This window comes from Patagioenas fasciata, chromosome 2 (genome assembly GCF_037038585.1).
Source record: "Patagioenas fasciata isolate bPatFas1 chromosome 2, bPatFas1.hap1, whole genome shotgun sequence".
Classification (NCBI taxonomy): domain Eukaryota; kingdom Metazoa; phylum Chordata; class Aves; order Columbiformes; family Columbidae; genus Patagioenas; species Patagioenas fasciata.
The window spans coordinates 148,493,148-148,510,712 of record NC_092521.1 but is presented as its reverse complement, the minus strand read 5'-3'; the positions used below and the strand labels follow the sequence as shown (position 1 = coordinate 148,510,712).

The following is a 17,565-nucleotide window of genomic DNA, read 5'->3' as shown; positions in this document are numbered from 1 at the left end:
CCAAAACTTCCTCAGTTGATTTCTTATATTGTCTGTTTCCACATACAAACACAAGAGAATTCCCTTCAAGTAATCAGATCCAGATTCATCCTCAGAGCCATTAAGAATCAAAAACATGAACAACAAGGTAGTCTATTGCTGTTCAACATTATTGTCTCTATCCACGACAGAGCAACGAAAATCGGCGCCTCTTGATACTGGGTTTACTGAATATATTATAGGCAAGACAGGGGAACTCTAAAAACAGTGTTATAAAGAATAAAAGCTTCAGTCTCGAGTGCTTATGTGCATGTGAATGTGCATTCACCAAAAAAAAAATAATAATTGAATAGCAGGTTTTTACTAAAAAAGACCTTCCTACATATTTTTAACTCCTCCACTATTACAGTATTGGTGTACTAATATTGTCAGCAACAGAAATAGTGCATACCTTCTAATGTTGCTTGAATAATTCTACATCTATTTAGTCTATATGTTAGCAGGTCAACTTAAAAAGAAATTTTCAGTTAATATCTTCAGATGGGAAATCCCCTTCATGAATAAGAGTCCTAGATCTGGATGCATTGACAGATACTCCTTCTATTGCAATAACATTAAGACTGTTCTGCTTCTTGCCAGAAAATGGAAACAAGATACAATACACGCTATAATGATTATTCCAGTGCTAATCACATGATTTAAGCCTCCAACATAAAGAAATGGCCAAACCAGGAAAACTATTGGAAGAGGATGTATGGGTAATGGGAACAGGGACATATCAATTCTTATATACAATCTCCCCTTTCCAAAGCCAACTTAAAATTTAGAACCTGTCTTCTTGGGGTTTGACAAAGAAATACTAAGTGTAAACAGTAAAACTGGAAAAGCTTAAATCACTCACTTCAATTTACTCTTATTAAACAAAATAACATTAAACAAAGTTTTAATTTGACATGTTCCAGCTCAAACAAATTAAACCTAAATATTTACTTCCTAAACTTCTTAACAAAGACAAAGAAAGAAGAAATGTTCCTTAGCTATAAAATTCACAATCCTAAAAACATCCCAAATATTTTAATTCTTTTTTCTTTCATTTGTGCCTTTTAGTAGTAATATGCATTTTTAGGTCCAAAGGTTTAAACACAGTCTTGCATCTCCAGCTTTCTTCACCACAGGAAGCAGCCATACAACCCGTGTGCCATGTGCAGCAGATCTGGAAGGAAACCATTCGAACTGCCTTCTGAAGATCTCCAGGTTTGACTCCAAGCTGGAGCATACCCTTTAGAAGCACAATTCAACAGCTCACTTAAAATGCATTGTGTAACTGTACACTGACACCTTGCCTGAGCAGCTAAATGTTATCATGCTTTTATCACAGTCTGGGCTGATGCATTACTGATCACAACTCTACCTTAGAGCCTGAAGTCGTTTACATGTGAATCTGCAGATTGAGTCAAAAGATGGCTTGAAGTAAAGCAGAAACCCATAAATCAGAGGAGTTTGAGCATGAGCAATGGGGTGCATGAACTGAATAGCTGCGGTATGTTAGAAGGGAATTTCTATAAGGAGACCAAAGGAAAGCTGGGTAGACAGTGAACAAAATGCATTTGATATAGCTCAGGCTGAAGGAGACTCTTCACTGGTTGCACTGGAATATGTGTTCCCTTCACATTCTGCACCACACTCCAAGTTATTGTCCAAAGCATACATTGAAAGATGCAGCTGCAGTGCAGTGATAAATCCCTTTTGTACAACTTGTCAGAGTGGTTGGACTGTGCTCAGTAAATGAGACAGGAGGAAAATAGTCCCCTCACAATCCACTCAAGGCCTGACGAAACAGCTCTTATTTACAGTCACAGACCTGACTCTGAGACCAGAGGGCAGGACACCCTCCTGGCCAGATCTAACCCAGGTAAGAGAAGGCAGTGGACATGGAGGCCCAGAACTTTAGATACACTGGTTCCACAGCTGGAAGTATAAACCAAAATACATTTAGAAATCCCTTCTCTTACAAATAAAAGCATGGAAAAAGAAATGGCTTAAGCAGTTAAAGTACAAAATAGTCACTCATCGATTATACCATACGTCCACAAGACCTCAGAAGTCTCTACCAGGAACTGGAATTTTTTTTTTTTTTTTTTTTTTTTTTTTTACAAATTAGACACTATGAGGTAGTCCAGGAATGGGGTTAAAATTGAATTGAGGGAAGTCTTTTCAAAGGGGAAGATAATTATGAATATCTATTTTCAGTTGGAGATCTCTACTATTAATGAATGTACATCTGTTTCCTTAAATCAGTATTAATATTCTGTGGCAGCTGCACTTCCCCTCTCTGAAAAGTGGTGTGGTAGTTGCACACCCCGGTCTCCTTCAATGGGGCAGTTAATGGCTATTTTGTGGGATCTGGATTTGGTTGGACAGGGTCGTTAGCAGAGCTGGGGGGAACAGAGAAGCTGAGAAGCTTCTGGAATGCCCACAACCAGATCTGATCAGACTATAAAACAGGGTTCCCGACGAAGATTCCCTTTGTGTGGTCTTCTTGGAGCAGCGGGTCTGTGCCGGAGCCCTCCCCTTAGGTAGGAACGCCATCTAAGGAAACATCCCCGGACTGGGAGCACCTCACCTTCTTGTTTGGCTGAGTGATAATTTAAGTCCTTACCAATCAGGCAAGTGTAATCCTTGCCAAACCAGGCGAGTGTTTATTTCCTATGGGCATCCAGGGCAGAGGGCTCTGGTTTTGTTTCAGGTGAGTGTGTGCATGCACACTGTGAATCCTCATTATTCTCATCTGCTGCACCCCAATAATCTCTTCAACTGGTATCTGAACCTTTATCTTATGCTATCGGAGTGCTAACTAATTGTATAAACCCTGTTTTCATTGATTCGTTGGCTGTACTTTTCTGACCAGAACAAAGTCTGTTTTGGAACTTGTTTTGCTGCTTAAAACAGGCTTTTGGGGTCCGTCCGTGACATGTTCAAAAATACAAACATAAATTACAAAGAAAATTACTTTGGAATATTCTCTGTTATATATAGATGGGATGAAATTATGAAAGAGATGCTAGAAATAGAATTTGCCTATAATTTCTATAAACTATCATAGCATGTAAACACAGCAGTATTTAAACTCTTCAGCAATACTTGAGTAAGAGTCAGGAGTAGGAGGAGTGAAAAATGTCCAAACCAGATTAAATCGAATCTCATGACCCCAATCTCTTATTCCTCAGAAGAAATAAGTTTCAGGATTGCTGTATTTACCATATGATACTAGAAATCTTTCTATCTAGATTGGACAGAATGCTACACTGAGCTGAAGACGACATGATGATTAAAAGATTTTACTGATGTCTTGAACAGCCTTCCACACACCTTTGAGCATCCACTGGAAAGGTCAATACTTTGGAAGAGAGATACCAACAAACTCTTTAATCACTTAGTATCTCAAAGAAACATAACTTCTAATATGGTCAGCTTTTCCCTTTCTGTGTTATTCTTGAGTTTGTTCTCAGAAAATGAAAGAAAAAGATCAAAAATATATCTATAAAGTCAGCATAAGTGGTTTGAGGAAAGACTCTATAAGTGACAACAATTTCATTTGGAACCTATATGCTCTAATTAATGTCACTTATACTGTTAATGTCTCCTACAGTTATCAAGTGATTCTGTTCCTTATTTTCTTCCAGCCAGTATGAACAATTAAGACAAATGCATTTTTCATTTATTTTCCTCAGTTAATGTTAGTCCAATCCACCACATTTTTTTATTCCCCAAAGCAATAATAACTTTATTAACTATACCTCAATTCAGTACGTGTTCACATTTGACGGTGTTCTTTAAGGTAAGCAAATAGTAACAAGTGGCTGAACTTGCAAGCTTAGCAAGTAGCTGAAAAAGGAAACAAAAAAGTTTAGGGTTGGAAAGAGAGCCCTGATGAAATGGAACTTGGGTTTTAACAGTAAATGTTCAAATCATTTGGTCTAGTTCAGTTCTATGAAAGGCAACAAGTTCAAACAATTCCTCTCCCTTCAATATAATCGCTATTTTTCTCCACTGATGCTACCAGAAGGCTATTTTTTGGTTTTCAGATAAGAGACCATTTTAGCATCTAGCCTAAATTTATTCATGACCAGTTCAGATACACTGATTTGTACACAGGCTCTGTCATCAGCTCTCCTCTGTGCAAAAAGGAAGGTAAGAGAAACACAGAAGAAAGAACAAACAGGTCTGAAAACCAGCAACCAGTAGTACTCAAAACCCTCATATTTATCTGACCCAAAGCTTCAACTGAAAGTCCAACAGAAGCTAAACACTTTCTTACACCAGTCTTCCTTTGAAGTCTAGCCACACAAAGCTAGACAATTTCAGAATACGTAAAAATAATTTTCTGTCTATGGCTGTGACAAAATAATGAGGAATACTTCTTCTGTGGCATTTCTGCTTTTTCACAAACTAGGTCTCCCTCATTTGAAGCTAGGCATCCAAATTCAAGATTTTTTTAGAATCTAAAATACATCCCTGAGTCTTTCCATGTTCACAAATCAGTCAATCATGTTTTGCATGCACCAGAATACTGGATATAGGCCTGGCTAACCAAGCACTCAAACTACCAGTTTCAGCACTTGTAACTCCTTATGTCCACAAAGAGGCAAATCTCTTCTCAAAAGTCAGAGCCTCAGTCCTGAGTTATTCTTCAGAGACAGAAAGTGGTATTCTCCCTGCGTTGTAACATCCTTACTACTCTAGCTTCATGAGTGGAATAGCTTTTTAACAAATGCATAGCATCTACTTGCAAGTCATCCTCTTGGACATTTACATTTGGATGCCTCTGTACATCTTCTAAAAGTCACTACACAGAATCACATAAGCATCCTTCATAGAAATTTATTCCAAAGGAAGCTGTAAAGTATGTATGAAACCACCTCTGTCCCTACCTGGCACAACAGAACAGAAATAGCTCTACTATAGAAAGGATCTTTTCCTTCTTTTATGAAGAGAGATATAGGATTTTAGCTTAAAATAGTATTTGAGTATTTGATATCTTATTGCAAAAAGTTAAGAATAACAACAAAATTTCTGTCTTGGACAATGAATAATTGTTTGCTGTGTCAGCTACTGTTTATTCCTGACCACTAGACAAAGTAACTTGTTATCTGCCATGCCAAGTAGGTTTTATATTTTCCACTAGTTATATTTAAGAATGATCAATAAGAGAGAAGAAGGTTTAAAAGCATATGAAGAAAATCATGCCTGAGGTTATCATCATGGAGTAATTATCACTTGCTTTTGATATTGTCACCTGCAAGGGCATCAGTGTAGCTGTTACACATTTTCTCAGTAGGGTAGTAGTTTAGCACAGACATTCTGCTTGCACAGAATTTTTTGGTGTGTGTTGATTTTTGCAGAAGCATGAAAAATGTCAAAATATCACAAGAAGAGATATTTCAGCCATGTTTGCCAAGTTTACTGTCTCAAAGAGTTTAAGAATTAGAAATCAGTATTTGCTCTAGAACCGTGCAAGTGATTGTACATATAGATATGCAGGGGAGAAGCAAATGTAAGTGCTCTGTTGGGAGGGAGAGAGTCACTATAAGTCCTGGTCTGGTGTACAGGCTGTGTTCCTTTTACTCTCAAGAAACAGATGGTGAATTTTCACTTGATAATCAGCTATTAAATAGCCACAGTTAATTTCTGCTGATGAATGTCATATTTCTGGTTTTTAACAATTAAAATATAGATTTGTTAAATGAAAAATGTAAAGAGAATTGTTGCAAATATTTGCTTTGCATGACTTTTCATCTGAAACTGAAGACAATTACTTTTTAAAGATTTTTTTTTTCACCCTGTCTCTCTGCTACCCTTCCCCTAGGATAAATTATCTTATTATTTCCATTATGATCTTCAGTGCACATAGAAAGAAAAACAACTAATGCTTACAATATAACTGTTTAAATTAACTAGTTAATTATATGAAGCACGCATAGTAACACTGAGTGTGAGTCTCAAAATATTTTAGCTAAACAACATGGTTTAAATAATACTGGGATTGAGAAACTCAACTTTCAATCATTTTTGTTGGTCCTTGTTCTATGATTGTTTATCATAGCATGAAACTAGTGTTTCAGCTTCCAGTTGCAGTCAGTTCTCTATCTCTAGTTGGGTCTTACATAGTTATCATGGAAGTATGTTATTAGAACTCTTCAGAAGAATAGAATTACTCTTATGAAAAAAAAAATTACATTGACATTCCGGATCTCATTCACTGAAGTGGGTATAAATTTTCTTCTGATGTTACACCTTATCTTACCACATCATCCCTAAATTCATTGCATACAATAGGTTATCATTTGTAGAAAATAATTTGTGGTTTTCATTATGCTAATAAAATAATTTTTGATGCCACATCTTTAAATCCTTGTGCATTCTCTATCTAGTTACACAAAGTGCTCCAACTGATGTTCAAGAAAATATGTCCTCTTAAGCTCTACTGTTGTACCAATGTAAGCACATGTTCAACTAGTGAAAAGATCTGGAATCAAGAAGCTGTAGAATCTGAGCACTAGAATCATGGAAACTACTTCATTTATTTGGAAAACAATTCAGGTTTTTCTACAACCTCACCTAATTGCAAATAGCCCTGTGAAAAACAGGTGGTAAACAAAAAACTGGAAGATATCACATCCTACACAACTGCAAAGACATCTGTTAGAAGGCAGACATTTGGCTATTGTTATGCTAGCAGCAGACCTTGTAACTTAATTCAGCCTTATGGAATGGCATCAACTACAAGCACTAGTTCTGAAAACTTTCTGTCAAACAAGGCTCATTTTAGTCTGACAAAATACGTAAATGATGATTTACATATCCTCAAGCTGGCTGTATTAGCATCCAAGTAAAGATGTAATGTATGAAGCTTCATGCAGTCAATTCATAAACACATTTATCACAGTAAAAACCTTGAACTAGGTATCTATAAAAAATGGTGGTGCTGAATTAAACACATAAGATGTTAAAGTCTATCACTACTTACACTAAAGACCTTAAAGAAATTAAAGATCTACAAAGTAAACACAGACTAAACAAGAAGGCATATTTGAAGGCCTTCTCCTATAACAGCTATGAATTACCTGTAATCTCTTGATTTCTAGTATTTTGAAGAAAGTAATCTGACCTTTTAAATTTTTGTCTGAAGCTGACCTGGTATCAGCCGTTATCTTCAGTCTCTACTGTTTAATGGTAACCTCTGCACAGTAATATTGGCAGCGTTAGTTTTTGCCAAAGACCATTCAGTGTGAGTCTAATGTCTTAAATGTAAAATAGTGTGGGATAGTTCTACTGCACTTCCATATGCAAAATGGTAATTATACGACCTGAGTAGAGTCAACAGAAGGAAAGGCTGAGGGCCTGTAGTGACACCTGGCAGAAGTAGATGCGAGAAGCAGAAGGATTTTGCAGGGAAAAAAACTTAAAAGGATCTAATAAAGACAAATACTCATCTCTGTAAGGTGGAAAGGAGGGAAATGCTAACAAAGCCAGTGAGACTGGCATGTTGCAGCCACCGAACACGACCAGAAGCAGACTTCATAGGGAATAGACATCATGTGCTGCCATCTCACAAGTGAAACAAGTGTGTCACATCCCGTAGATGAGACACTGCACCAGAATTATGGGAAACTCTCCATATCTTCCAGCACTCTGAGCCTGCCAACTTAACTGTTCATCACTTGGCAGTCATTCTGCTTAAGCTAACAGCAAACAAAATAAAAAAATATTTATTATAAAGCAAATCTAAACCAACCTAGGAAGAGAAAGAGAAATGTAAGAGATGATGAAAATAAAACTATGTCCAAAAGAGTTCTGAAATAAAATACTAGATGTCATTCAGCTCACCAAGATATGTATACATTTATGTTTCTATGTCAGCAAGCTAAGTGTCTAAGTTGCCATTAAAATTGATGGAGATGTGGTTGATAACAGTCATTGAACTTCAAAGGGTGATGGCATTGTGCTAAAATAGAAACCTAGAATTCTATTTGGTTGACCACATAGCATATCATAATGTGCAAAACACCATTTCTTGTCACCAGCTGCTGTCCCTGAAGAGCATATACTTGACATGCATCCTGTGTTATACACCTGTCAGAACTGTGGAGATTTCTTAGATACCTGACCGCATCACAAATAACAATGTATGCCTTTGTATGTGCAATTCAGTTGTGTCCTGAGTGACTGCACAGCAAAAGAACAATATAGTACACTGACTGTAATTGGGATTTAGATACCTGACACATCCTGAGTACACGTAGATGTACATGACATCTGATTTGAGTCTTCACTTGGAGCTGAATCCCATTCTAAATATTTCGGGTCTTGTCTAAGTCTCATAAAATTTGAGTTTACTTAAAGATTCATTATGCCTGTTAGGATCAGTTTGTTTTTCTCCCTCCCCCCACCCCCGCCATTTTATTTTTCACTTAGATACCTAAAAACTCAGCACAAAAATATTAAGGGCCTTCCTCAAACAAAGAAGTGTTTACTGAAATAGAAATTTTGAGAGAAGACTCTTTGGTCTCTTCAGTTCACTGACGCATTCCCTCTCCAATCTAGTTGAAGATGGAATTCTGCTAGTTTTTCTTCCTCTATGCTTTGTAAAGTCTGTGCAACCTCAGTCAAGAACCTCCCTTCGTTTTTTTCTTGAAGACAACTTCTATGACTATTGACGACATGGTGACACAACCTTTGCTTGTATTCTGGATATTTGATAGTATCCAGAGATTTAAAGAAGCAATTTTTTGATATTCTTTTCCTTCAATTTCTTCCCCTTTTGCAAGGCAACTGAAATGACCTGACTTTCGAGCATAAACTGAGTACGGTCCTTCCACACTCAGGAATGCTTCATACATTTTGAGAGGTAATAGTCTTTTTAACACTTATTTGTTTATTAGCTTTGCTTATCCTACCATTAAACAGCAATCCAAATGCATCTTGTGGTAACTGGGTATCTTGTGAGAGTTACAATGTCATTCTGCTTGGAAGGCATATTCTGCTGAAAAGTTTGAGAACAAAATAAATCATAGAATGAAAATGAAACTGTGCAGTGATTTGCCTCAAGTCTTCTATAAAATAAATCAGAAAATATAAACTGATCTTTCAAATAAAATTTACAAATATCTTATGCAAAATAATGGTTTTCTTTGTCTAATGTACACCACATTGAAAATGTAAACATTGTAACTAGGGAAGTAAAATACAATCCAAAGTGACTTGACACGTATGTGCTGAAAAAACACTTCAAGTTCAGCTTGTTTCCTGCAGTTAGAAAGGGAGAGAAAAAAAGCACACACATGCCTGTAGTCTTCATCACACATAGAAATTTTATTCCAGGATGTCTAGACAATTCAAATGCCCAGCACTTGTGTACTGCACTAAAAGTAAAATAGGATGAGATAATGTGAGATATGACCAGATGTTGTGAAATATAACTTTTTTTTTTCAGATTTCTTTTCCTGTTGCAAGACTTAATATTTCTAAGAATTCCCTGTATTGCAGCATTATATCTCTACCTTCAGACGCATGAGGAAAAAGTAACAATTACACTCAAGTAAGAGTAATTTGTTAGCTAGATCATGGAATGCAAAGCAGGATTAGAGTTTTCACATTCTCAGTTCACCCAGGCAGAGGCAGGCTCTATATATGGAAAATACATAATACATAGAGAAAAAGCTGCGCTAATACTGTTGTTATCACCAACGGTGCTTGGAAAGTTAGAGACAGTAAATGTCTTCTTACTTAATTCTCCCAGCAGGAAGAAAATAAAAGATCAGGACTCTTTACCAGGGTTCTTCTTTATAAATACATTATCAGAAATTCCTCTTGCATTTTTAGGAACAGTTTGCATTTGGTTATAAAAGCTATTCCCATAACTTAGTTAACCATTGCCAAAAGGAACCACCAGCTTATACCATGAATGTAGATATAAATACCTGCCCTCACCTCAGAGACACTTCAAATTGCCAGCACTGAAAATTCATTTCTCCTGACCTGATACTTATTTGGATGACTGCTCTGTTACATGCTTCTCAGAAACCTGTTTGGGAAGGCCCAAGAGCTGAGGAAAGTTTTGGAGTTGTTAAATTGTTCTATGAAACGGAAAAACAAGTTCTAGCAGTGCCCTATCTCCAGGGATCTTAGATGACATTAATCATGTTCTGTTGTCCAGCTTTCAGAGTTATAATGAGTTATGGGCCCAGTCCAGGCTCTGCTCTGACTGTGGATCCAAATACTCTTTGTGCTTCATTTCACATTAAAGGCATTAGGTCTGGCAACAACTAGGGGAAACTTTTTATTGCTTTGTGATAAAATTATAACAAATTATGAGAAACTGCTGCAAATTATCTGTGGGTTTTTTGTATGTACAAATATTGCAGTCAGTTATGGACAGAAATGCATCCTAAATCCCCATAGAATGTTGAAAAAACAAATCTTTAACTCCAATGTATCTTTAAAAGTACAACTGACTTGGAACATAGCTAGGGAAAGCTTCATAGGACCAGAAAACACCATGTAAAAATCCTGGCAATATGTTTTTTCTCCTTCACTGTCAATAAAATATCATTTTCTTTGTAATATCTGGACAATATATGTGGGACTTAAATTCAAGTCATCTGCATGCATGACGACCAACCCCCCCCGAGCTGTTTTTGAAGTACTTTAGACATTCTATATTATATGTTTGACATCCTGTTCTCTCAGACAATGGTCACTGTTGGTTGCTTCAAAGAAAGATGTAAATGCTTGGTTGTTTAATTAGTTGTGCATAAAGACATATTTTTTCCTCTTTTCACTAGGAGACCGCACTCTGCACTGAAGCATAAAATGTGATTGTTCTTGTAATTATATATTAGTTAGAATAACTGCCAAGGTTATTTCTATTTATGTGTCTCTAAATTTTTATAAATCTAATTATATTTGCAAAAGAGTAATATAAGCAATATCCTTTGGTCTTTAGAGTACACTTTAAAGTTTTAGGTAATATTTCAAATGAAAATGTTTTGGCAAATCTGATTTCCTAACTATTGCCATTCTTTGTCTCCATTTTCATTTTAGCTCTGTTGCTGAATTCTATATTTTTTTTATTAGACGTTTATTCTAAAATGATTCAAAAACCTGTCTGCAAAAAAACCGCACAAACTAACAAAAACAGTCAACAACAACAACAAGTAGCAAGGCTGTGTTCTTTAACGCTTACTCATAGAAGACCAGTAATGACTCAAGAAACTCTGCTAGTGATATGAGCTAGGAATAACTATGAATGATAGGAAAAGTATTTTGTGAAAATGAAGTTGCTGAAAGAGACGATATCCAGCACTTGTTACGCACTGGGCAGCCTTCCTGACATCAGCCATCATGGCAGGGCAGAGGACTTTACTATAGTCCCTGTAACATATCTGTCAGCCCCAAGCAAGTGTGCCAGGTATCTTATACAACTGCAATAGAGCTAAACAGCTACTGTCAAGCAAATGGATTACATCCTGAGTGACTGGCAATGAATTGCAATGTTAATTGAGTTACACAGAACAATACAACCCATCTTCACATATAGGTGATGAGCTACAATCACTATCACTGTTTAGGAGTGACACAGGAGAGTACTGCAGATAACTCCAGGAACACATCAGCCCAATACCGAAAAGGGCAAAGCAAATAAAACTTTAGGATTTATCAGGAAAGAAAGTAAAGAGAAAAACAATCCTTTTGCTACAGTATCATTCCACTGTTTGTGTAGAGTATTTAGGAAATGAGCAGACATGATTTTATAATCTCAAAAGATTATAGCAGACTTTTTTAAATATTGAGAGAAAGAAAATCTTATGGAATAGTTTCCATATAAGAAATAAATTGTAACTCCTTGAGTGTGTAATTTTGTGTAAGGACAATTGCATAGAGATCAACACAGAGTAGGTGGGTTTATCTGCTGTTCACCACCACCTTCAGTAAAAGACATAATGAAACAGGAGACATGGTAAAAATGGAGCTGCTTTCTCAGCAAGTTGCAAACCTGTACAATGTGCTGCCAAAAATGGGGAGGGGGCTAAACTTTTGAATGTGTTCCCAGGGAAAATAAATTCTATACAGAAGGCAAATACATTAAGGGCTACTCCATATGGAAAACCACATGTGGTTCATAAGGACTCTGAAAAAGGAAATACAAGAAACATTAGGAGGAAGTATCATAGCTGCTTGTTCTTTTTTGATTTTTGCTTACCATCTCATTGACAGCACTGGAGACAGGATATCAAGTGAAATGGACCTTGATGAGATCTCTTGTGAATACTCATAAGTTCTTAAAGACATGCAAAACATTTCAGCGAATCTCTTTTAATTTGTTGGAAATAACAACTGTCCTCTTTACAAAACTGAAGTCAGCAGCCACCAGTTCTCTTGTCTCTGGGAATATCTTTTCTCCATTGTAGGCCGCTAATCTGATCAGACGGTCCTTGGCAACTGCTGTATTCCCAGGTAAATTGTATGGAGACATGAGCAGAAACTCTGATGGAGGGATCTGCCATTTTTATAGCCAGTAACAATACTTCAGGAGGGAAAGGAGAGAGATGATAAGGAAATTTGGAGATCATGGAAGTTATTGTCAAATTCATGATGTCTCTTTTGTAAAAAAAAAATAGAAGTATAAAACATGACTCATGCCAATGGTCTTGCATTTTGTGGATGTAGTAAAACAGTATCTGTGAACATTCCTGGGGGGACCACAAAACTCCTTTTGAAATTATGGTTGCTGTATGAAGAAGAAGAGGGTGTGAATGCCTTCTGAAAAGGCCATGACCTTGAAAACCATTAACTCCCTTCTACTGGAAAAAGCATACAGAAAATAGCTGTCACTACATCTTTGAAATGTAATGGCGTGAAAGAGTGTTTAAGTGTGGAGACAATATGCTACCTGACCTACACTATCCTGCCACCTTGCCAGGTCCATCGAAAGGTCTGAATTTTTTCAGAGGAAACAAGGCTGGAATTACAATTTTTCAGGGTTCAGTGTGGCCAAGAGCTGTTCCTGGGCTGATGTGGATACAGGCAGTCCCTTACACGGGGCAGAGTCTAATTTGAGAATCTGGTCGCACTACAGGGACAAAGCAACAGACATAAATAGAACTGTTAGAACAAAACTGTCTTTGTAATTTCCTACACACAGTACCACTGTAGGACATCAGCAAAACCTGATGTTCCCCCAATACATCACTATTTATGCAGTAAAGATTCAGTAAGAATCAGCCTAAAATTATGTTTGTTGTTTCTCTGGTACAACATTTTAAGCAGCTCTCAGTAGCTTTCTGCTTCAACATTGATGTTGCTGAGGAGCATCATAAGGATAGTCAACAGCATGCTGTCAGTGTACAGAAGATGACAATCCTAACTTTCAGAATTGTTTTTCTAGTTGTTCAGTGCACACTTTCAGCCTTTAGCTATTACTGCATGTTTGTTCGGAAGAAAAAACCCCCCTAGAATGCATTTTTTTTGATGTTTAGAGCTTCAAAGAGTTTACAAAGAACCAGGGAAGAATACTTCTGAACAGTGATGTCTCTGCCACAGACAAGAACATTTAACAACTCTATTCTATTTAGTCCTTACACTGTATCCATTGCCATAACATTCCATGTGCAGAAATAACAAGCTTAGATCACTTTAGTATACCTGTGTTGCACAGGGATATTGCTCATAAGACTCAGAAGGATCTCCCTTGATGTAGACATTACAGTGAATTATGACTTTTTTTTTTTTTAATAAGACATTAAAAAGGAATTGTATCCAATTTTTTTTAATGTGTTTTGTTCATTTTGCAGAATACCAGGTATAGGTTGGTATGTCATAAAAATTACAAAGCAAGCTCTTTGAACTGTGAGAAAGAATACTGAATAACCAAACTTCGTGTGGGTGAAGGGGATGAGAACATTATGACAGTTACTAATCATTGTGCGTTTGAGTCCCTAAAATAAAGGAAACATTCCTTGCAAGTCCTGAGAAAAGGAAACATACCCAAATATAGTAGAGGAAGCATATTAGCCAGCTACAAATATATCCATCAGTATCCAATCTGCATTATCAAGTTATGACAAGAGACCTCAAATGCTATGAATCTCTTAGAGAGAAAATATTTCAGCTTTCTTAGCAAATATTCTCTTTAGCTGGAGACAAGAAAGGAGCGGATCCCTGCTGCATCATGTTTTTCATTTGCAGGAACTTCAAAAAATTTGAGCAGTGGATATAAGTGTTTCACTTTTGGTTAAACTCTCCCTTGTCTCTGCATATAAGCAGAGAACTTCGGGAGTCCAAATTTTTGCTGCTGATCATCACGGTCATTCTATGTGGCTCTAGTTTATAAAGGTACATCACAGAGCACTTTTCAGAGCCTCCAGCATACATACTGCCACTGTTCAGAACATTTCTGTAGGCAGGAGTAAATTTCATACTCAGGTTCCTAAGCCTGTATTTCAAGCAACGATCCAAACAGGTATCACTGCTGAATAGTAGCTGTAAACTGGAACCCTCGGTGACTAATGTTAACTCTTATCCAGGACAAGTGAAATTTGTTGGTATAGAAAAAATGATTCACTATAAGGATGAATTTAGACCATTATCTCAGTGTTGTGAATCTACAAAGTTCACAAAGTACATCTTAGATGAGCAACACCAAGAAATCTGTCTCTGGTGGCTTTTTCCTGAATTTTTAGTAGCTTTTTTATTATATACATCATAAAAGTGTTTTGGAACATCCTTTACTATCAAAACCAAAGCTTTTAAAATTTATAACACTGCCACAGGGACTTGCATCTACCATTAAGGGGACAGAGCCTGAAAACTTCAAAAATATAGAATCAGAAGTCTCAGCTAGTGTTCCTCTAGGGACTACATTCATATAAAGTTGAACTTTAAAATACCAATCTAATTTGCAATAAATTTCCATGACTGTTTTGACAGAAGTGGGAAGCCAATACTACATACTCTATCTGGTAACTTATTGAAGATATATCTGGCAAACATTGCCCATATCTTTACTGTTTACCTTGTGTACAGTGCAATTTCTTAGGTTTGATGTAGTCTCATCAGTGTTATTTCCCAGTGCCTGAGCAGTGCCTAATGACATCCTGAAGAGAAAGGCTACTCATTCGCAAAAGTAACAAAGCAAACCAACTCACATAAATTAATGGTTCATTCTCCCAGAAGTCCTTGACATTGGGAAATATTAACTTTGTTTTATTGATTAGAAAGACAGAGAAGTGAGATAAAATTACTTGCTGCAGCCATGCAGGAAATTTGTAGTAGGCCCAGAACAAAATGCATCTCCTGAATTCCACTTTGGGAGTTTACATTTCAGTAATTCTGGTGACAAATGCGGAAGGAGGAAAGAAATTTGTGTTCAAGGAAATATTAGTAATGAATGATATCAGTGCTTTCAGAAGTAGCTCTTACCTTGGAGTTATTTGGATCCGTAGCTATTAGAAATTTATTATTTTTCTGCGTCTTATTTCCTTTGTGCAGTAAGTAGGGATGATGCAGACAATTGCACCAATGCTGCCACCACATCACATGGGAAGAAGATGGATATGCTGCCTAAATGGTATCAGTAGGAATTTCCCCTAGCCAAAAAAAGCATGAAAGCCTTCTGGTCTTATTGCAATCTATCCATATTGGCTCTGTTCCATTCTCAGTTATTTATTTTACAATAACTACATTTTACAACTTATATTCTCACCTAAATAAGCAGGATATGGTCTAAGTATACATGGCTGGACAAAAGGTCTTCCAGATTCATAAGTGTTGATGCATTACTCAAACAATTATTCCATAAAAAAAATATTATTAGAAATGTAAAGAGCTACTTAAAAGCATGTCTTTAGCAAGCAATGCATTTGGTTTCTCTTTCGAAAGAGAAAGAAAGACATGAAAGCAATGCTGTTATTTATTCTTTCCAGACTTACACAGACCTCTTGTCCACAGCAGGAACATACCTGTTGGAGGCAGCATTGTGGGTTCTGCAGGTAAAAACTCCTGGAATGGTAAGCAATCCCTGGAAAATGTGAGGTCATCAAGGGCTATGCCATCTTTAGGACCTTTTCCAGCTATCCCTTCAAAGACAACTTGGAAATCTTCATCTGTGTCTCCAGACAGGGTAAGTGTCTTGCTCTGCCAGAAATTTCCCTGGTTTCCAGTAAGATTAAGGAGAATTTTTTCATGTTCCAACATAGTCCTCTGGTAGACAATCAATGATCCAACATGAGATCCATACATATAGTAATAGAAAATTATCTGAAAGCAAGAGCAATAGCATCAAGTATAAAATAGATGACTTTAGATGCATTCTGCTCTTGTACATACCCTAATTATTAAATGGAGCATCATTAGTGGCATTCAAAATAGTCTTTAATTTTACTGATTCAAAACCAATTTAATTAAGGCACACACTAAATGACTTACTAGTGAAAATTTTTGAACTATTCCATAAGTCGAACGTAGAAGCCAGCATTACAAGACTGTGACAGCTGATCTTACATTTCTTTTGAATAACTGTTGTATATAAATGTAAAAGAATGAAAATATATAAGAAAACAGAGGAACGGAGCAGTGCCACTTAAAATATTGAGAAGTAACTTCAGTTTACTGAACACTTTTCTGTTTGTAAATGTGTTTGTGCTACATTATAGAATGTGTAATTAAAAAATAGTCTTCTCTAATCTAATATGTGAGCAAAACTTCTACCCAGACTGCAGAAAAAAAAAAAAAAAAAAAAACCACAGGTTAAAAAAAACCCATAAGAGGTTCTTGGATTAGCAAACAGGGACATTTTTCTTTTAGTAAAAGTGGGGAAAACAAATTATGAAGCACTGAAGTAAGATCAAGCACATGCAGAACACAGAAAATAAATGACCATTAACCGCTCTCAGTTATTTTCAAATCAAGAGCAACAAAGGAATGTATGTATTTGATCAAATTAATACTTAGTTCAATATCTTGTTTCTGACAAAGGTCAGAGTATTTCCAAGTATGATACAGACTCCTGAAGGAAAGTTATTTGTACTAAAATATGCAAGAACATGTCTGTAGCTCAAATTTCTTCCTAGTCTAATGCATAGCACAAGCCCTAAAGAATGAAAACTATATCTTATTTATTATAGCTATAAAAACATAATAGTGAATACTATGATACCTATGTAAATGTAAAGTCATGGCCCTTTCTGTTACCTGGTGCTATAGGATTTTACAGGCTTCTACAGTCTATTGTATGGCATAAATGTACTATTTTCTAAAAAAAACCTAACATGTTTCTATTTAATTGATTTTCTCTAATTATTGATTAGTAAAGCCACCAAGAGCTTTGTGTAAAATTCTTTTAAAAGATTTATTATGTTCACTTTCAGAATGTCTCCTGTGCAATGAAGAAGTCAAATACAGGTTTCATAAGTCAATTTTCTTGTATGCAAATATTTCTATTCACTTGCCCATTTCCTGTCCTGCAACTACTCTATTTATTTTAAAAACCTTCTTTAAATGAGGTCTGCGTATCTTTAAACTATATGA

The 17,565-nt window shown here is 36.3% G+C and overlaps 1 protein-coding gene across 1 annotated transcript in view; it reads right to left on the bottom strand.

Moving 5' to 3' along the window:
- The window catches only part of MALRD1 (MAM and LDL receptor class A domain containing 1), a 296,432-nt gene that overhangs the window by 123,527 nt on the left and 155,340 nt on the right, over positions 1-17,565 (bottom strand). The window contains exon 27 of the mRNA XM_071805517.1: positions 15,999-16,296. Within this exon, the coding sequence (XP_071661618.1) occupies positions 15,999-16,296 (298 nt within the window). The remainder of the gene's footprint in view (positions 1-15,998; positions 16,297-17,565) is intronic.